The 19,932-nt window shown below is 55.8% G+C and overlaps 7 protein-coding genes and 2 non-coding genes across 9 annotated transcripts; all 9 read left to right on the top strand.

Moving 5' to 3' along the window:
- Positions 1 to 526: 526 nt before the first annotated feature.
- Positions 527 to 2,050, top strand: LINJ_22_1290 (conserved hypothetical protein; the record flags this gene model as incomplete). The annotated part of the gene is made up of 1 exon (XM_001465607.1): positions 527 to 2,050. One exon carries the CDS (start codon positions 527 to 529, stop codon positions 2,048 to 2,050), a length of 1,524 nt encoding a protein of 507 aa, XP_001465644.1.
- Positions 2,051 to 6,840: 4,790 nt separating this feature from the next.
- Positions 6,841 to 7,176, top strand: LINJ_22_1280 (fk506-binding protein 1-like protein; the record flags this gene model as incomplete). Its single annotated transcript, XM_001465606.1, has 1 exon — positions 6,841 to 7,176. One exon carries the CDS (start codon positions 6,841 to 6,843, stop codon positions 7,174 to 7,176), a length of 336 nt encoding a protein of 111 aa, XP_001465643.1.
- A 993-nt stretch (positions 7,177 to 8,169) lies between these two features.
- On the top strand, positions 8,170 to 9,054 carry LINJ_22_1270 (putative aquaporin; the record flags this gene model as incomplete). The annotated part of the gene is made up of 1 exon (XM_001465605.1): positions 8,170 to 9,054. The coding sequence occupies one exon, from the start codon at positions 8,170 to 8,172 to the stop codon at positions 9,052 to 9,054; it is 885 nt and encodes a 294-aa protein (XP_001465642.1).
- A 1,672-nt stretch (positions 9,055 to 10,726) lies between these two features.
- On the top strand, positions 10,727 to 10,821 carry LINJ_22_snoRNA2. The gene has a single exon (XR_001203161.1). It is a non-coding gene (small nucleolar RNA).
- A 933-nt stretch (positions 10,822 to 11,754) lies between these two features.
- LINJ_22_snoRNA1 lies at positions 11,755 to 11,847 on the top strand. The gene has a single exon (XR_001203160.1). It is a non-coding gene (small nucleolar RNA).
- A 596-nt stretch (positions 11,848 to 12,443) lies between these two features.
- Positions 12,444 to 12,893, top strand: LINJ_22_1260 (Ca2+-binding EF-hand protein; the record flags this gene model as incomplete). Its single annotated transcript, XM_001465604.1, has 1 exon — positions 12,444 to 12,893. One exon carries the CDS (start codon positions 12,444 to 12,446, stop codon positions 12,891 to 12,893), a length of 450 nt encoding a protein of 149 aa, XP_001465641.1.
- A 1,676-nt stretch (positions 12,894 to 14,569) lies between these two features.
- On the top strand, positions 14,570 to 16,150 carry LINJ_22_1250 (conserved hypothetical protein; the record flags this gene model as incomplete). Its single annotated transcript, XM_001465603.2, has 1 exon — positions 14,570 to 16,150. The coding sequence occupies one exon, from the start codon at positions 14,570 to 14,572 to the stop codon at positions 16,148 to 16,150; it is 1,581 nt and encodes a 526-aa protein (XP_001465640.2).
- A 1,347-nt stretch (positions 16,151 to 17,497) lies between these two features.
- LINJ_22_1240 (conserved hypothetical protein) lies at positions 17,498 to 18,274 on the top strand (the record flags this gene model as incomplete). The annotated part of the gene is made up of 1 exon (XM_003392460.1): positions 17,498 to 18,274. One exon carries the CDS (start codon positions 17,498 to 17,500, stop codon positions 18,272 to 18,274), a length of 777 nt encoding a protein of 258 aa, XP_003392508.1.
- An 815-nt stretch (positions 18,275 to 19,089) lies between these two features.
- Positions 19,090 to 19,896, top strand: LINJ_22_1230 (conserved hypothetical protein; the record flags this gene model as incomplete). The annotated part of the gene is made up of 1 exon (XM_003392459.1): positions 19,090 to 19,896. The coding sequence occupies one exon, from the start codon at positions 19,090 to 19,092 to the stop codon at positions 19,894 to 19,896; it is 807 nt and encodes a 268-aa protein (XP_003392507.1).
- Positions 19,897 to 19,932: the final 36 nt, after the last annotated feature.

Here is a 19,932-nt window from a genome sequence, read left to right as displayed (position 1 = left end):
CTTGCGCTCCGCAATGAGACTCATACTCCCACACCTGGTGCTCCAAGTGGCTTCAGTTGCAACCGAGGCGTGTGCAGGTTTGTCACGCTCAATGTCTTCTGCAACACTCTTTTCTCCTGCATATTCTCTTTCTTTTTCTTCCTCGTGCTCGATTAAATACCCGCCCACTTGCTTGCTTTTCTCTCGCAGCTCTTCTCGCTTCTTCTTTCCACCACCACCCCACTCTCTTGCCCTTTGCTGCTTTTCACACTCTTGTGTTTTCCATCGGACCATCGTCTGAAGCAAACGCGTCCCCCCCGCCCGGACGAAAGAAAACATCTCACCACACCTTTCCTCTTTGCGTCTTACCTTTCCCTTGTTTCAGAGGATTGCGTTCCCTCATTGTTCTTGCGCATCTGACGCCATCTGAATCCCCTTCTTCGGTGCAGTGCAACAACGAAAAAGAAAAATAGCCTGAAGCTATCAACTCGCCGATTCTCATTTTTCTCCTCTTCGGCCTTTCCACATCCAAGCCCGCCGACCCAATATGCCGCAAAAGACGATGAAGAAGGCAAACGCGACCGTTATTGAGGACTCGCCTGGTAAGGGGGTGAGTGGGGGTTCTCCGTACAGAAACGCCGAGGCATTGCCGACAGTGGGTGCCCGTGGTTGTATGCCACCGCAGCGCTCCAGCAAGCGCATGCTGAACCAGGAGATCAGTCTTCTGATGCTGATACTCGCCGCCCAGACGATCACCGGCATGGTCAACATTCAGGACAGCGTGCTGAGCACTGAGCTGGTGGCCGATTCGCACAGCTTCCGCGGACGCCCTTCGCTGAAGAATGAGAGCCATTCTTCCTCCTCGTACTACTCGTCTGCGTCGTCAGACAAGCACGTGCCTTTCATGGACATGTCTGAGGGCATTTCCTCCTCCACCGCGGGCTCTCATGCCAGCGAGAACTTCGACGACGATGGTGACGAGGAGGAGGAGGTCGTCGCCTACCGCTTCGCTTCGCAGCTCACGGCGCCGCTCCGCTCCAAGACGTACTTCACTCACAACGAGGACGTTTGGGAGAACATCTTCAGCTTCTTACCCTGGGAGGCTGCGATGCAGGTGCGCGGCGTGAGCCGTTTCCATTTCCGCCAGTCTTTGCCGCGCGTCACGGTTGCCCGCATGCCGCAGAGCAAGGTACCGGCCATCTTCATTCCCTGCCTGGAGGATCTCGACAGCAACGAGATGGAGATCGAGGCAGAGCTGGCCCCGCAGCACCAGACACCGTGGTCGTGCCCGCACTGCTGCCTCTTCAACGCACACGGGGCCGTGTGCGGCAACAACCGCTGCCAGCAGCCTCGCCCGCAGAGCGGTCGGCGCCTCTTTCTCGGTCAGCTGCGCCGCACCGGCACGGTGCCCATGGTGCGTTGGCTGGTGAAAAACGTCTTTAACGCCTCGGCTGGTGCACTGGTGTCAGTGGAGAACCGCCGCAACACCCACACACAGCGTGGCAAGGGCTGCGCGTGGCCCACAATCAACGACGAAGTCACCGTGAAGCGGATGCTCGATGCGCATCATCGTCTCTTCTTTGACTCGGTGAACGGCGTGGAGGGTGTATGGCTTGTACCGGAGGGACGCGAGAAGGCGCTGCAGTCGGAGGTGTCGATGCGGTACAACGGCGGCGCTCATCAGAAGCACATGCCACGCGGCACGATTGTCGTGGAAACCCCATCGACTCCGTTTTTTGTTGCAGGGCCTGCTGCGGCGCCCTTGAGCAGCGCCAAGGGAAAGGATGTGGATGCCACAGAGGACATTCACGGGGACAGGGTGCGCAGTGCTACCGGTCTGTCGTACTCCGCTGCCACCCAGTCGAGTCGCTCAGACTCGAGCTACCACCCGACGAGCACCCCGCTTCCTCCTTACCAGTCCAAACAGGAAGCGCACCCCGCGACAGTGGATACCGCTGTTGAGTACTACGGGTACAACGACGCGGCCAGCTTCATGCCGTACTGCATTCCCGGCGTAGACTTTGTGCGCCCTGGTGTGTACCGCCTGAACCCCTATACGGTTTTCATGTAGTCGTGAGGAGAGGCTATGTGCGTGCGTTGCGTGCGCACGCGAGTGTGTGTGTGTGTGTGTGTCTTTGTCGGTACACTGAGAGGTGGAGAGGGGCGTCACTCTCCCGCCCACCTTTTCTATTCTAATCTGTTTTCTCTCTAACTACTCGTATTTTTTTTTGTGTTTCGCCTGTGCTTCCTTTTTCTCCACCTCTATGTGTCCTATTTCAGCAAGTGCCTCGGACGGGATGGCGGTGCACGCTTCGGCCTTTAGCGTTTTTCTCCACCCCTCCCCCGCCACGAAAAAAAGAGTTCAGCGTTATTTTCGTAGGAGGGGGGGGGGAAGCTGCGTGCATGTGCAGGCAAATCTTCAGTGTTTAAAGGGGAGAAGGGGGGGGGGCAAAATAAAAGGAAAGACCAAAGGGCTGAGCATGAAGGCCAACCGCAGTGACATATCGGCGCTGCAAACAAACGCACAGAAGCCAGCGGGGCTTGTGTACAGAAATACTGCGACAAACACAGCCCCCTTCTCCATCTTCCTCCGCCTCCCCTTTCTACGACTACTGTACCAGCAGCGGCGTTCATCTTACACTGACGCTTTACTTTCTTTTCGTGTTGCTTTTCACTGGATCGAGCATCTCACCTCCCGTGCCGCGTTGCCCTTTGGCTTCATCGTGCTTCCCTTGCCTTCTGTGTTTTTTTTTTGTCTTTTGGTCTTGTTGGATATGCGCTTGTATGCCTCTCTGTGTGAACGTTTATGTATCTTGTCCTACCTCTCTCATTTTTTTTTTGCTTCTTCTGTGCTGCAGCTCACACACCCACGAACACCAACACATACCCCCCTCACCCCTCCACATGTACGGTCACACGTGCAAGATTTGGACCTTCAAAGGATCGTGTATGCTTGACCTCACTTTCTTCTTTGCCGTCTCTCAGATCGCTGTATTTCTTTTTTTTTTTCGCCCCTTCGTTTCACTGTTTCTGTTCCCCCCCTTTTTCGGCTTGTTTTGCGTCTTGCCCGAGGCTCGTACTGCATTGAAAATGTGTTTCTTTTGCCTTTTTTGTGTTTTCGCTGTCCGAGGCTATCCGAGTCGTCCAACTGCACTGGCAGTGGTATTCGAACATACACAAGCACACGTGCACGAGCACATGTCTACAAACAGGCACGCAACAGCATCTTTCTGTTGTCATCCATGCGACGATCCACGCTCGTTGGAGTTGCGTGCCATGCTTCTATGCTGTCATGTGCCTCTGTGTATTTGTGTAGCGTGTGCGATCGTACATGTGCTACGTTTCGCTTGGTCTCTCGCTCACGTCGACTGCTGTTTCTTTCTTTCCTCCCGGCCTGTTTCTTTGTTGCCTGCTCATGTGTTTTGTGCCCGTGCCTCGACACAAAATGAAGAAGGCTAAACAGTGCCGCCAATGAAAGCGAGCATGGCATATTGAGAAAGGAAAATCAAGAAAAAGGAGATAAAGTACATGAACTTTGAAACCAGAAGCAGCGACAAGTGTGTCTCGATTTTGCTCTCTGTGAATCTGTGCTCGCATACATGTGTGGCTGTGTGCACGTCTGTGAACTCGAGACCGCTAAAGAGTCAGGAGACCAGAGACGAAATGACATTACACAGTGACCGCCGATTCACGATTATAATCAACGGCCGTAAGGGGAGAAAGGGAGCCTATTTTGTGTGTGTGTGTGTGTATGTGTGTGTGTGTGTCTACGCTTGCGCTAAAGAGAAGGAAGCACATAACCATGTGCATGTTAAGACATTTTTACTGCTTCCTCTCCGTCTTCCTTCTTCGTCTTCCTCTTTCCTCTGACTCTTCCCCCTGTCTTCTCCCTTTTTTGGTCTCGTTTCGAAGCAGCAAACAAGAAAGAACACATGCACACACATGCACGCATCTCACCTTCGTAGAAAGACACACAGACCGAGAAAAAAAACACGGGAGCAAGCCTCTCTCTCTTTCTATTTTTGTTGCTGTCTATTGATATGTGTGCGTGCGTGTGAGCGAAGGAGTGTCAGGTGAGTGCGTACGTGTAGCACCCCTCTTCTTCTGTTGTGACCCTCGTCGTGTCTGTTTTTTTTTTCTTTCGCTCCTTCTCATTCTCTTTGTCCCCTTCTTTTCCGCTCGCTTTGCCCCCCCCCCCTTCAACGAGACAAAGAGAGGGGGGCATGTACGCACCACCATCCCCCCCCCCTCCCCCCTCCCCAAAGCGGCATACCTTTCTCCCTCCTGTCTTGCACACACACACACACACATACACAGATGTGCAGACGCACATCTACCCAAGCACGCGCGTGCTCGCATATGTGGTGCACAATGAAAGGCGGCAGCGTGTTCTTCCCCTCTCTATCACTCAGACTGTCCCATTTTCTTTCCCTGTGCTGACTTAGTCTCTCTCGTTCTCCCTCATACTTCGTGTGCGGTGCGGTTCATGTTCTCCTTCTTTGGCCTTTTTTGTCTCTCCTCGATTCCTTTTTTTCTCCATTGAAGCGATTGCGCCTCTCCCCCTTCTCGCCCTCTCTTTCTGTCAAACATTTTCGGCTTGTCTTCACTGCCTGTTGTTGTCGTGGCGGTGTTTCCTCTCGTAAGTATGCGAAGGAGTGGGATGCGCTTTCTTTTTTCGTTCTCCTTGTTCTTCCTCTTCTGATGCGTTTTCGTGTTTATTTTTGGCTTGTTTCCCATGCTGATTGCTTTCAATTTTTCTCTTGCCTCCTTGTCTTTTCCCCTGTTTCGACTCTACCACCAAATTACAGTGCTTTCTTTTTTTTTTTCAGTGCACCTGCGACGAAAGAAGCGATGAAAAAGAACAGTAGACTCTCTCTCTGTCTGTGTCTGTGTGAGTGTGAGTGGGCCTGTCTAACTTTTCTTTTTTCCCTCTTCTTTCTTTTACAACATTTACTATTTCAAGTACTTTAACTCACATATAACAATATACCAACGCAAAAAGAAGACGACGCCTAAAAGGTAGAGGAGAAGCTACCTGTGCGTGCAGTGGGGGGGGGTACTTCTCTGTGTCTTGGGTGTGTGCTGGAAGAGACGTAGCATTCTCACATTCCCCTATAGGTACTTTGCAGGCTGAAGGAGGAGAGGAAAAAAAAAGACACCTTCCCTTGCCCAAGGTGCGGAAGAGCCCAGGGATGAGAAAAAAGGCAGCAGATCATCGATTGGGTTCCCGGCTCGGAGAAAAAAACCAACGGGCCTCTTCTGTCCTGCAGAAGAGCGGAAATGAAGAGAAGAGCTTTGCATGGATCTGTATGTGTCTGCTCATACTCTTCTTTTTCACTGTCCTCTAGTGCGGTTGCCAACTCTTGGTGTCGGCGGACAGGTGTGGACTGGCGCCGCACCGAAGAGACTTGCGACCATGATCGCGTTTGGACCGGCTAACCACGAATTGTGTCGCGATTCAACAAATATACGCATCCACATGTCCACCCCCTGTGCACCTTCAGGACGATAGGCTATGAGTTCTTTGAGCGCAGGCATACGCTTATCCGAGGGCCCCCTCCGCTTGACACACCCGCGCTTGCCAGAGGCGTGCGGATTGAGGAGAGAGTGGAATGACCCTGCCACCACAGACTCATAGGAACGTCCCACCTGTCGAGGCACATGCGGGCAAGCCGTCCAGACACGCCTCCCGTGGCATCGACGGAAATGGCAGATGATGGCAGCGAGCCCTCCCAGGCAGGAACGTCGTGCTGAAACAGGCCTCCGGATGCAAGAATCCGAGTACTGTGCGCACACGCTGCCAATGACAGCTGACAAGGCGTATCACATTCACGCAAGGCATCGAGAGGTCAGCAGAGCAGGAGTAGTCGACGGAAAAGGCACGAAGAGATGCATGCCAATCAACCCCAAAGTGCATATGCGCGGAATATGCGGCATCTTGTACATCCGACCGGGTGAGCTGATGAGGCGCAGATGCCGGAACGATGACGAGAACAGCCCAAGTTACACCATCGAGCCCACCAGACCCCGATGTGAAGAGTCTCCACAACACATTATGGATTGCAGCGGCTTGAGGCGAGTGAGGGCGATGCATGGCATACAGGCTGGGTGCGGGGTCTCATAGGGCCTTAACCTGAGGCTGGCCAACTTCCTCCTCGGGCCCATGCGGCATACGCCTCGACTGCCCTCTACTATCCGCACGACGGACGCCCGCCGCCTCCGCCCTCGAGCAGGAGCGTGGACGCGGCCCGCTTGGATCAAGGCGTGCAGCACACCGAAGTCTCCGTCTGGCGCCGATCGCACAGCACGCATGCGCAGAAGGGATGGGGAGGGGCAGGAAGAGCCCGCTGGACGCGTGGCCCGATTCAATAGCAGGATGGTTTCTCCTAGAAGAGCACGATTTAGCTGTATTCCAAGATTGGTAGGTATATGCGTATATGCGTTTATACTTGTTGACTTGTCTATGGGAAAATAATGCGTTAACGAAGAAAGATTTCTCGCTCCTCGGCGTTTGAAAGAGGTGCAGATGATGGCAAAGTAGCTTAGCCTCTAGCCTCTCTTGCCCCCTTCACAGCGGGCGAATCACGTGTGCGCGTGCATGCGCAGTATGAGCAGGACCCCCCTCCAAAAAAAAATGTGCGCTATGGTCCACTTCTTCTTTCCCTGTTCCCTTTATTTTCCAAACCTGTGGCCGTGTCTCCATTCGCTCCGATCACGACCGTCGTCGAACACAGCGACAAGCGAAGAAAGCTTGACAACCACGTCGAAGTCGTCTTTTATTTTCTCGGATTAGCACATCAGGAAGAGTCACAAGGACCATATACGTATCAGATTACACACACGCATACTCACGGAAGTACGATGCCCACCGACGCAGTGGTGATGGATAAGATTATCGAGGGCGATGGCAAGACGATTCCTCGATCTGGCAGTGTTGTTACACTAGACTATATTGGCTATCTGGAGGACGGAAGCAAGTTTGACTCAACGCTGGAGCGCGGGAAGCCTTTCGTGTTTCGCGTTGGGTGCGGTGAGGTGATCAAGGGCTGGGACGCGGGTATTGTTCAGATGTCCAAGGGCGAGCGTAGCAAGCTGACGATGCCGCCGACTCTCGCCTACGGTGGCACAGGGTTTCCGGGGCTGATTCCCCCCAACGCGACCATCGTGTTTGAGGTGACGCTGCTCGATGTAGCGTAGATCAGTGTCTCATCGCTCGCTGAGGTACTGCCGCTCTTGAGTTGTGGATCACAGTTGCGCAGAAACACACACTGATGATGGAGTCTGTCTCCGTGTCTATGGGCTGCCCGTGTCTCCCCCTTTCTTGTGCGAGTCATGAGCTTCAGCTGTTGAAGTGTTTTTTTTCTCGTCCTCTTCTCACGTACGTGGCGCAGAGGTTGGAGGCACACTGTTGATGTAAACCACGTGTACAATGATAGAAGCACCCAGAGAAGCGATCGCAACATGCTGCTGACTTCATGGTGAGAGGCGGTGTGTGTGTGTGCATGCGAGGAGACTTTTATTATTATTGCTCAGTCGCTTTGTTCTGACAGCAGAAGAGGAGTGAATGCGTAAGCGTGCATGCTGCCTACGCCGGCCGCGCCAAGTCGGCTGTCGCTGTGAAAGACAGAGGACTGTCTTTTGAATGTGTTCTCGCTTCGATTGGCACTTCCACGTTTCCGTCGCTGCGTCACTTCTATCTCTTGCACTTTCTTCTTTCACCCCATTCGCGCTATGCGGTCACAATAGGAACCACTGCACTGTACGCATCTCAAGTGTATTGCACCCTTCACACACACACACACACGTACGCATACACACTGATACTACCGTACGCCGAAGGTTGTCCAATCGCTCCTCTTTCAATCCTCCTCAGCTACACTGACGCCTCTTTTTTCTTTTTCTTCTTCCGTGATTGCCAAACTCTTGACTTAATATATGCATATATATATGTGTGTGTGTGTTTTGTTTCTCATCTGTGGTTTCACTGCTTATAGCTCTCCCTTCACACTAATCCGCACAGGAAGGAAAGGTCGCGGCACATCTGTGCAGCTCTCACACCATCGCTCTCTCTCTCTCTCTCGCCTTTCTAATTTTGCTCGCAGACCTCTCTCCTGCAGCGGCGCTCCAGCGTTCAAAGGACACCATCAGTGAAGGACATACAAAAAGAAAACGGCTACAAAGGCAAGCCAGATGCTTACTGCCGCGAACGATAATCAGGTGGAGCCGCCGGTGCTGGCCGCAAATCCGAAGAGTGCGCCAACGGTCAGCGTGGCGGACCTGCCAAGTGTGGCCGACGCGACAAACGCACCCGCCGCGCCGGCGCCGGTGCTGAACACAAACACCGTCATCAAGAAGTTTTCCTGCTTGCAAAGCCTGCGCTTTGACGCTCTCATGTCTGCAGCCGTTGTGGAGTTTATCGGGACGTTTTTATTGGTGCTGACCGTGCCTCTCAGCGTCATCCAGAATGCAGAGATGGCACCCATCAGCATTGGCTTCCTGCTCATGTCACTAGTCTTCTCCTTCGGCTACCTCAGTGGCGGCCACATTAACCCAATGGTGACCGTCTCGGTGTGGCTGGCCACCTCCAACGGTGAGGGCTACGCCACTTTCAACAAGCGCCGACTCATCATGTACTTGGTCGCGCAGATGGCGGGTGGTGTGACGGCTGCCTTCTACTGCATGATGATCAACGGTCGGGACTTCCCGGTGCCGAACATGGGGCGAAGCTTCAACAGGATGTTGCGCGGCTTCCTCGCCGAAAGTGTGTTTACGTTTGTTCTCTGCTCTGTTGTCCTGCACGTCGCGATCAGCCAGCAGCGCAACAACAACTTCTACGGCTTCGCCATTGGCTTCTCGGTGTTGTGTGGAGGCTTGACGTGTGGACCGATTAGCGGTGGTGTCTTCAACCCCGCCGTGGCTACACCTCTCATTGTGGTGAGGTGCTTATTCTCTTTCAACGAGGCTGCGTGCACGCCGATGGCATCCCTGTGGGTCTACTGGGCCTCTGAGGCGGTCGGGGCAGTGTGTGCGTCGATCATGTACCTGGCGCTGCAGAACTTGGGGGATGAGGTCTAAGCGGACGAGCACAAACCCTACGATGGCTTATGCGCAACTACGAGAGCGCGCAGGCGCCAATGACCTCTCCATTTGTGGGTTTAGGTGTTTTCCTGATATTTCTTTCGCGCTTCTCCAGCTCGGTTGCCTTCTCCGCAGCCCACCCGCCTTTTTGTCGAGGTGTACAGAGAGAGAGAGCACACCAAGAGCCGAGGATCGCGGGAGACTTGCCGCTAGACATCGATGTTAGCACATTGATGTGGTTCGTTCCATCATCCCGTTCAACACGACCCCACTCCCATACGAAGACGATAGAATGCATAAGGGGATGATGGCTAGCGAAGTCTGAAGCAGCATCGTTCTAGTGCATCGATCGATACGCAAAACAAACCATGACGTCGTACCAGCGGGCACAGCGATAACGCGACTCTTCCTCTTTAAGATGCTCTTGCTTCATGCACGTTCCCTTCCCTTTGTTCCCAGCCCTGCGGCCGGATGTGCAACGAAAAAAAAAACAAAATTGCGAAACGAGTGCACATGATGGATGCAGGATTACCTCTCCTTGTGTGCGTGGGTGTGTCTGTGTGGATGTAGCGCCTTCTTGAAGGCTTGCTTTCGCCCATTCCCTCTACTCGCTGTGACACACACACACACACACACACGCACACGTACACGTACACGCACGCACGTATGCGCACACCGCGCGCTCTCTTTTTCCTTTTCTGCCACTTGAATGCGCCCTTTGTTCTGTTTTGCTCTTTAGCCGCTTCTTCTATTCCCCTTTCGAGCGTCGTTTTCAGCACCTTCGTCGATGTCCCCCTCTTTCTCTTATGTGCCTTTCCTGTTGTTGCCCTGTGCTCTGCACTTCTTGGGTGCGGGCGCCGTTTGAAAGTTGAACTTGTCGGCGTTTTGCGTGCGCTTCACAAAAAGAGGGATGGAGGTGCCTCACAGCGCGTCCCTCACCTTCGCAGGGCAGATGACGGGATGTGCTACTGAAGACTGTTGTCACCTCCCCTCTTTTTTTTCTGTCTGCAGCTTCGCCATCAAGGGTGAAGGGCTCTACTACTAGTACTGCGGGCAAACGGAGATAAGACGAACACAGCACGACAGGCGTAAACTCTTGCACGCACTCTGCACCGGAGTGGAGCATCGCTTACAGGGGACTTCCTCCTCTTTCTTCCCGTTGTGCCTCCTCACGCCCCGGACTATACCGAGGGTTTGGAAAAATTCTGCACAGGAAGCCTGTGAGCCCACAAGACAACCGTGCGCCGTTCTCCTTTCCCTTTTTTGAAAGACCATCTCCATTTTGCGCACCCAAATCAAACGTCGCCCACAACCGTCGGTCCCAGAACGAAACACCAGCCTCCCTCTTCAGCTGCCGGCTGACTGCATCTACCGGCGAAAAACCCCAGGAAACGCCGCCTCTTGACTCTGCAGGCCACCGCTGCCACTTCCGCCACCTTATCTTTCCTTTATCTCTCCTTTTCTTGTCGACTTCCTTTCCAGACTTTTATTCATAAGTACTTCCCTTAAACCCTTTCCTATAGCCACGGATGGAGCACAAGTGTTACGCTTGTGCAACAAGGGGCGCGCCACCGATTTCCAGCCGGTGCGCTCTGTGTGCGAGCCGCGTGTGCGTGTGCACCTGTGTGAGCACCTGTGTGTTTATGTGTGCGAGCCGTGCTGCAGGCCTGTACGTGATGAGAATTCAAGCTTAGGACACCTTTGGATGCGGCGCGTGCTGCAGGTGAAAATAGCGAGTTTGTTATACAGTCGATTCGTACTCTGACGGCCCGTGGTGCTGCCGGTGTACGTGGGCTTGGGTGCGCTCTGCGTTGGCGGCTGTGACGATAACCCAGTTACGACGGCCTTATGACTACGATCCCGGCTATGGGTGGAGCACAAGTGTTACGCTTGTGCAACAAGGGGCGCGCCACCGATTTCCAGCCGGTGCGCTCTGTGTGCGAGCCGCGTGTGCGTGTGCACCTGTGTGAGCACCTGTGTGTTTATGTGTGCGAGCCGTGCTGCAGGCCTGTACGTGATGAGAATTCAAGCTTAGGACACCTTTGGATGCGGCGCGTGCTGCAGGTGAAAATAGCGAGTTTGTTATACAGTCGATTCGTACTCTGACGGCCCGTGGTGCTGCCGGTGTACGTGGGCTTGGGTGCGCTCTGCGTTGGCGGCTGTGACGATAACCCAGTTACGACGGCCTTATGACTACGATCCCGGCTATGGGTGGAGCACAAGTGTTACGCTTGTGCAACAAGGGGCGCGCCACCGATTTCCAGCCGGTGCGCTCTGTGTGCGAGCCGCGTGTGCGTGTGCACCTGTGTGAGCACCTGTGTGTTTATGTGTGCGAGCCGTGCTGCAGGCCTGTACGTGATGAGAATTCAAGCTTAGGACACCTTTGGATGCGGCGCGTGCTGCAGGTGAAAATAGCGAGTTTGTTATACAGTCGATTCGTACTCTGACGGCCCGTGGTGCTGCCGGTGTACGTGGGCTTGGGTGCGCTCTGCGTTGGCGGCTGTGACGATAACCCAGTTACGACGGCCTTATGACTACGATCCCGGCTATGGGTGGAGCACAAGTGTTACGCTTGTGCAACAAGGGGCGCGCCACCGATTTCCAGCCGGTGCGCTCTGTGTGCGAGCCGCGTGTGCGTGTGCACCTGTGTGAGCACCTGTGTGTTTATGTGTGCGAGCCGTGCTGCAGGCCTGTACGTGATGAGAATTCAAGCTTAGGACACCTTTGGATGCGGCGCGTGCTGCAGGTGAAAATAGCGAGTTTGTTATACAGTCGATTCGTACTCTGACGGCCCGTGGTGTTCGACGTTTTATGCCGATGGGTGGTAGGAAAGCTAGGTGATAGAGTCTTTGGCAGGTGGCCGTTAGGGCGGTTGGTTGAAGTGAATAAGGATGTATTATGTATTTTAGAGAGGCTGAGTGGCGGCAAAAGCGGAAGTGGAAAGGGAAGAGCTGCCATTGTGCAACCATGAGCACTGGTGTGAACTGGGGGTTGCAGTGTGCGGACCTAATCTATCGATGGCTGGCGTAGCTGCTTCTGCAGTGGCCGTTAGCACGCGCTCTCAAGCAGTGAGGGAAGTCACTCTACAGATCTAGGCTGCGCTGCCTCTTTCGTTTTGCGGGAGTCTTCTCATGCTCTATTTCGTGCTTCTCGCAATCCTTCTGCTTGGCCTGTTACCGGGGTCTCCTCCGGCATGCGACTGCTTCGTTGTCGGTGCATAATGCACTCGCGCGTCGTGGAGCCACTCACAGCGATTTTCGTATGTGCCCTGCACTCATCGACAGCATTCTGCATACAGCGTGAGCGAGTCTCATAGAATATATTTCCTTTACCGCGCTTTCGTTTGCACTGCCGCAATTTCTTTTTGTGGGTCGCATCAATCAACCATGGCTGCGCTGACGGATGAACAGATTCGCGAGGCCTTCAACCTCTTCGACGCCGACGGCTCTGGCGCTATCGACGCGGAGGAGATGGCGCTAGCGATGAAGGGTCTCGGGTTCGGTGACCTGTCGCGCGACGAGGTGGAGCGCATTATCCGCTCTATGCACACAGACTCGAACGGTCTGGTGGTGTACGGCGAGTTTGAGGCCATGGTCAAGTCGCGCATGGCGCAGAAGGACTCGCCGGAGGAGATCCTAAAGGCCTTTCAGCTCTTCGACCTCGATAAGAAAGGCAAAATCTCCTTTGCGAACTTGAAGGAGGTTGCGAAACTGCTGGGTGAGAACCCCGGCGACGATGTGCTGAAGGAGATGATCGCCGAGGCCGATGAGGACGGTGATGGCGAGGTGTCCTTCGAGGAGTTCAAGAGCGTGATGCTGCAGATGCGTGGAAAGTAGAGGACAGCGCAGGAAGCGCTTGCGCCCTTTGTCTTCACCGCGCAGAGGAGGGGAGATGGTCAAGGCAGAGAGGAAAAGGTCGATACCGACCAAGAAATTCATAGGTTCATTGGCATCCAGCGAAGGTGGCTAGCGGCCGCGGGCCCCGGTGCGTCACCGGCGTCACCTCGTACCGCTTGACCTCTCTCTCTCTCCTTGTCGCTTTACCTGTCCCACCTTTTTTTTTTCGTCTGATTCAACGTTCTCAATAGATGGTGCTGTTGGTGTTGATGATGATGGCGGTGTGTGTGTGTGTGTGCGTGCGCTTCCTTTCTCACCATCATCTGCCTGCACTTTGATTTCTCTTCCCTATGCGTAGGTTCGCGCCGTTCGGTTTTGGGCAGATCTTTTCTTTCGCTTTTGTATGGTTGTGTTGCCCATTTCTATTTAGGACTTCTTCGTGATTGTACACCCGGGGCTGTTTTCGTGCGTGGCGGCGCTGTGGTGTTTCGTCTGGGTTGGGTGGCTCTGTCCGTTGCTCTTCCTCTCAACGGATGATAGTGCGCGTGTACGTTCTTCTTCCTTTCCTTTTCGTATTGATCGCCGACAAGCTCGCTCAGTGGAACTCGGATAGGGTCGGAGAAGAGCGGGGCGAAACCCTCCGCTCTGCAACGGCATCCTTTTTCACTCGTTTCGGCGTTCCACCGAGCAGGCGATAGATAAACACGGCGGGAAAGCTGGGAAGGCGCTGAGACGCTGAACGAAGAGAGAAGGATTAGACGTCGTGGCTGGAAAAAAGCGGAAACAAGCGAATCACGATGGGACCGGCTGCCCACCAGGCGCCTTCTCGACGCAGTGGATCAGCAAGGGGAGATAAGAAGATGGCACAGGGGGTTCGGGTGCCCTTGGAGGAGTGGGAGAGGACGGGCAACAAGAGCAGACCGCGACTGACAGCGTGAGGGAGTCGCTGGTGCCTTCTGGTGCTCAGCAATCTCTGCTAAACTGATCGAGTCACGTAGCTCGAGTAGCAGCACCTCTCGCCCTTCCTCGTCTGTTCTCTAGCGCCTATCTTTTTTCGTTCGTCCCGCTACAAGTGGCGAAGGAATTGTGTGTGTGCGCGGGTGGGTCGGCGGCAATGTGGTCTGCTGACCCTTCCCTTATCTCTCTGTGCGCGCATCAGAAGTGCCACTGCTGTTTTTACATCTGCCGCCTTGCCTCCATTCACTTCCTTTCAGTGTCCTACGATTCCTCGCACGCCTCCAACCCCAGACTCCACCGTGATCGGCTCCACCTCAGCACGTAACACACCGTAAGGACAGCAAACACCTACTGAGACGACGGCGGACATCTGCCGCTGAACAAAGCTGATTTGGTTCCATCCACTCTGCCAAGCCTCTGCATCCAGAGCGAAGTGAGGGCTGGCACACATCCACACAGGCGCAGAACCGATATGAAAACGTAGACATGCAGAGTAGGCAAGGGCGTCCGCCGCGACCGTGACGTGTTTCCGCCTCGTTGTCTCGTTCCCTCTCTCTTCCCTTGTACTATTCCTCCCCCCTCTCCCTCTCTACCTCTCGAGAGGGTGGGCGGAGGTAAGTGAGGGACCGTGCTTGAGCTGTCCAGTGCGCTGCTCTGTCCTTGCGCCTCTGCTCAGGAGAGTGAGCATACTTGCTTCTTTATTCTTTTTATCATCGGGGATGGAGTCGACTGTTCTCGAGGCCGACTCGCCGCCCAGTTGGGGGGCTGCCGTCCCACTGGCGGTGCAGCGTGCCGCAAGGGAAAACATGCTGCCAGAGACCATAAAAGCAACGATGAAGCCCCCGCGCAGTGCCTTTCCGTCTGCTGCTGCTTCACCGAAGTCACTCATACACCGCGCCTCACGTGCCGCGTTGCACGCACCAGCGGGTCGTTTCTCTGCCGTTGTAATTCCACCCACGGCGCAAGGGACCTCGGGGACACGAAAACAGTTCCCCACCGCTGATCCTGCCGCCGCCACCGCCGAGCCGGGGCTGCCGGCGTTCACGATGGAGATTCCACAGGACGCGTCACGCCTCCTGCTGCACCCACTGGACGCCCAGCGACAGCAAACGCTCGCCTTCGCCTTGAGCTACAAGGAGTGGGCACAAGAGGTGTGTGATAGGCAGGGCAGACTGGAGATGCTGGGGCACCAACAAAAGCGCCGGGCAGCGTGGGCGCAGGCGAGCGCGGCTGCGGTGAGTGACATGCTAGCGGTGTGGGAGTCTGTGGGCCTCGCGGTGCGTGACCGACTCACCTCTCTGCAGCCTGAGGGGTACCAGACCTTCGCGTTTCCTGACGGCACGGCCCTCTACGAGGGCCACTGGAAGAACTGCCATCCGCACGGGAAAGGTTGCTTGCGGCGCTCGCAGCCCATGAACGATTTGTACGAGGGGCAGTGGTTCGCCGGCCAACGCTGCGGCACCGGCACATACCACAGTGCCGACTACCACCTCCTCTACCAAGGCTCTTGGCTCGATGACAAGCTGCACGGCAAAGGTGAGCTGGTTGAGCCGGAGGGCGTGTACACGGGCGAGTTTGTCGAGAACACCCTTCACGGCTACGGCGAGTACGTGTACAACGACGGGCACGTGTACAAGGGGGACTGGGTGAGCGGCTTGTACGAAGGCAACGGCACCTACCTCTACCCGAGCGGCGCCAAGTACGAGGGTGGCTGGCTGCGGGGGCGCGAGCATGGGCGAGGCACGAAGTGGTTCAGCAACGGTGACGTGTACATCGGAGAATGGATGCATGGTATGCCGCACGGCCATGGCAGCTTCAACAGCACCTGCAGCACTGCGGCTCGCGTGACGGGGCAGTGGCGGTACGGCTCTCTGTATGGCGTGGCGACCTGCGTCTTCGCCGACGGCAGCCACTACGTTGGCGAGTGGCAGAGAGGTCGCTTTCATGGACGTGGTACGTACGAAGTGCCGTGCGCGAACGGCGAGTTGCAGCGGTACACTGGAGCCTACGCGAACGGAAAGCGTCACGGCTACGGCGAGTACACATCTTCCACTGTATCATACACTGGGGAATGGGTGCACGACAAGAAGGATGGCGAGGGCTCGCTGCAGGTGCGCGGTGGCGGGACGTACTACGGACGATGGAAGGCTGATTTGCCGGAGGGCGAAGGGGTGTACGTGTCAACGTACCGCAAGGGCTACCATGACGAGATACATTGCGAGGCGAGGGATGGCACCTTCACCGTGTGCGCTGACCAAAGCATACAGCAGCGCGTTGACATGCGCTTGCTCGGTCGATGATGCTCGTCTACATCCTCTCACTGTCTCCGTTGTCCTCTTGTTCTCGCCGCTCCACCGCCCGATACTTCCGCTGCGGCCACTCTCTCTCTTGCTGCTGTTCCCTCCCCATTTTTTTTTTGCCTGTTTGGTTGTCGCGGAATCGCCGCTGTAAGAATTCTTTGTTGTGCCCTTTCGATGAACATCATACGCGATGTACAGCTCTCTCTTGTCGTTTTGTGCGAACACCCTTTTCTCTCTTCGTCCCCCAGGAGCGCGGAATGCTTGCTGGGGTGGGCGGTGCCCGTGGAGATGCGGATGAGAGGCGCGTGGGCCTTTCGTGTGTGAGGCTCGCCTCTTTGTCGGTACCGCGTGCCTCCTTCCGCTGCTCGTGCCGCTCAAAGCGTTTGCCGTGCTCGGCGCTCTCCTCCTCCCGTGGCGGTGACACGCGCCGCATTTGTGCATCAAAGACGCAGCGAACTGGCGATGCAAGCTCAAACAACAATCGAGCAAACATGAGCATCTTCACAGGGGGTGGCGGGGGGGGGCACGCGCGCGCAGCTTGACCCCTCACGACCTCAGCAACAGGCGGTAGATGGCGGAATTCGGGCCTTCTTTGTTTTGGACGCTTGCTTGCAGATGCTCACTCGACTCGAGTAGCGTTGCATGTCTAGCGCCACGACGCATCTACCACGGACACTATCAAGTCCTGTACTAACCCGCCTCGTACACTTTTTCCTTTCTACCTCTACGCCCACGCGAACGCGCATGCGCACGATTTGCGTCTTCTTTTCTTTGCGTACCCCCTCATGGCGTGCATCGTGTGGGGTGCGTCTCTATCGTCTCTCTCTCTGTGCACGGACACATTGCCGCCTCTCTACTCTGCAGTCGAGAGTGGCACCTTTACCGTAGATGAATTCCAACGTCGCTGGCGACTCCAGCGGCGACGGCCGCTCTGAAAGCCTCAGCCGAGGCGGTGCCAGCACCACAAGTTCTGCTTCTTCAGCCCCGCCCGTCACGGTGACCTTCGTTACGAATGGACAGGAGTTTGCGGCGGCCTTCGAGTGCGAAGGTAGCACCTTCAGCGTCAGCGGCAGCGGCAGCAACATCACCACAGGTCATAGCAGAGGCGGTGATGCCTTTGTCTTGTGCTACGAGCATCCCGGCGACGGCGTCACGACAGAACACCTTCTGCAATTCAAAAACAGCGTTACGGCCGCCGCGCAGCAATACGGAGCGCGACTTCGTCTCTTTGTCTGGGACTGCACCAGCCCCTCCTTCGCCGCTGCCCGCGTCCAGCTTGGCAAACGCCACGGTCATCCACTGCTGTTAGTCGTCGTCAAAGGTGCTGTCGCCGACACGCTTCGTGACATGCCACTCACGGAGATGAGTGCGACAGAGGTGCCGCGGGTGTGCAGCCGGCTTGCATCTTTTCAATCCTCTGCGAAGCCAGCTCGCGTCTCCACCATCGTGACTGCCACGTCGACAGCAGAGAGCAGTGGTGCGGCATCGCCACCGCAGGAGGAGGCGGAGCAGCACTTGTCGGTGGACGTGGCCAAGATGGTGGGAATGGGGAAAAGGCTCATGGCAGAGCGTCAGCCCTTTTACGCGGAGAAGTTCTTCGTGAAAGCACTGCGAACCCTCGATGCGGTTGCCGCCGATGTTGATCGGCTCGTCGCATCCCGAGAGGACTACGATCACAGCGTCGCCCTGTGTCTGGCCTGGGCCGGACTGGCGCAACTGGTGCAGGGCAAGCAAACTGTCGAGAACGCGTACTTGGAGCGCCTTGAGCGAGAGGCGGCGTTGCAGCCCTTTCGCGATGCGCCACTTAATGATGCGAACCGTGCATTGACCACCTGGCGTTTGATGCAAGGTGCACCGCGTCCGTGGAGTGAGACGCGAGATAGCGAGGCGAAGCTGCAAGCGGCACTGTCTTCAAATGCACACGACACCGTTGCCCGTAGTCTTTTCGTAATCACATTGTTCCTTAAAGGAGACCTGGAACGCGCCATGACGGAGGCGCTGAAGCTGCACGTGTACGGTGACGCCTTTGGCTGCGTGGCCCTCAAGCACATGTCGCGCTTCCTGGGCAAGGATCATGTACTGGTGGAGCGTCTTGGAATGCCCGCCTTGACGGAGTCGATTTAGGCGAGGCCGAAGAATGCAAATCGGAGACGGCACAGAGACGCCTGCAACTCTCCATATCAGATGAGAATCTTTACCAAAGAACGAACCAAGGCAACCTTTATTCCCTCCTAAAAAAAAGACGACAGAATGGGTGAAAAGCAAAGGCGAGACGACGTTGCGCTGTGCTTGTGCGCGTATGTTTGTGCATGTGTGCCTCTCGCAACTGGGCCAGGCGGTGTGCTGCTGTTCCTCGCTCTCCCCATGTATGTGCGTGTGTGTGCCCCGGGCCTCGCCCTTCACGTTGCCCTCCTGTGACATGTAGGCCTGTGTGTGTGGGCGGTGGGAGCGGAGAGGAGGAGTTGGCGGACTGATCGCGGCTTCACCTGTTTCAAGATGCGGATGTCAATGCAGTCGAACCGAAGACAATATACCCGCCGCGGCTGCTGCTGCCCACTTCTTTCCCTGACCACTCTCTTGCTGCGTGTGTGGCGCGTGTGTATGTCGGCTCTTACACCTCCGCTGTTCTCTCGCTATCCTCCCTTTTCCCTCGTGTGTGCCGCGCCAGTGCTCGAAAACGAACACTCGTGTGCTAGTCGACTGCTGAAACTGACAGAACGATAAAACGTAGGCTCAACGGACCTCCCCTTCCCCCCGTCTGCACACTACGTGTTTTCAGCTCCCATCTCCAACTGTGTGTGTGTGTGTCTGTGTCTCCATGCCAAGTTCACTGGGGCAGCTCTCGTCCTTTGCCTTCTTTGTAGTCTCCCGCTCTGCCGTGGCGGTTGTTTCCTTTCTTTTCCCCTTTTCGCTTCCAAACCATTTCTTCGCTAGCAACCATGAACCACGATGATGCCATGTGGAACATCATGGGCCAGACGTTCTGCTCCTTCAAGGTCAAGACGAACGACGACAAGGTTCGCTTCTGCCGAAACCCGTACAACGTGACTGGTCTCTGCCAGCGTGGTGTGTGCCCGCTCTCCAACGCGCAGTACGCCACCGTCATCGAGCACGAGGACGAGCTATACCTGTACGTCAAAACTGCTGAGCGGGCTCACCTGCCGCGGCGGCAGTGGGAGAAGGTGAAGCTCGACGTCTCCTTCCCGAAAGCTCTGGCGCAGATCGACGAGGAGCTGCAGTGGTGGGACCAGAAGCTGGTGATCAAGATCAAGGCCCGTTTGCTGCGACTGAAGCAGTACCTGATGCGCAAGCGAAAAATGCTGATGGAGCCGCAGGACGAGTACGTGTCTGTGAACAAGCGTCAGGAGGACAAGCTGCTGCGGCGAGAGGAGAAGGCGGAGGCGGCGGCCCGCATTGAGATGGAGATTGAGAAGGAGCTTCTCGATCGTCTGCGCAAGGGTACCTACGATAGCGTCATCAACTACAACAAAGAGGCCTTCGAGAAGCTGCTCGACGAGGAGGAGAACCGCGAGGAATTTGAGGCGCTGGAGCAAGACGAGGACGAAGAGTTCCCCGACTTTGTGATGGACGAGGAGGACGAAGAGGAGGAGGAGGATCGGGAAACGGTGCGCGGTGGGCGCAGCAAGAGCAAGATTCGCAAGCGTGATAAGCTGGTAATCGAGGAGGAGGTGGAGCGGGAGCTGGCGCCGCGCCAGCGCGCGCGCTTGGAGGACCTTGAGTGGTAGCATCGCTTCGCTTCTCGCTCGCGTGTATCTTCGCGC

Source organism: Leishmania infantum, chromosome 22 (genome assembly GCF_000002875.2).
Source record: "Leishmania infantum JPCM5 genome chromosome 22".
Taxonomy (NCBI): Eukaryota; Euglenozoa; class Kinetoplastea; order Trypanosomatida; family Trypanosomatidae; genus Leishmania; species Leishmania infantum.
This window is presented reverse-complemented; position numbering and strand designations above follow the sequence as displayed.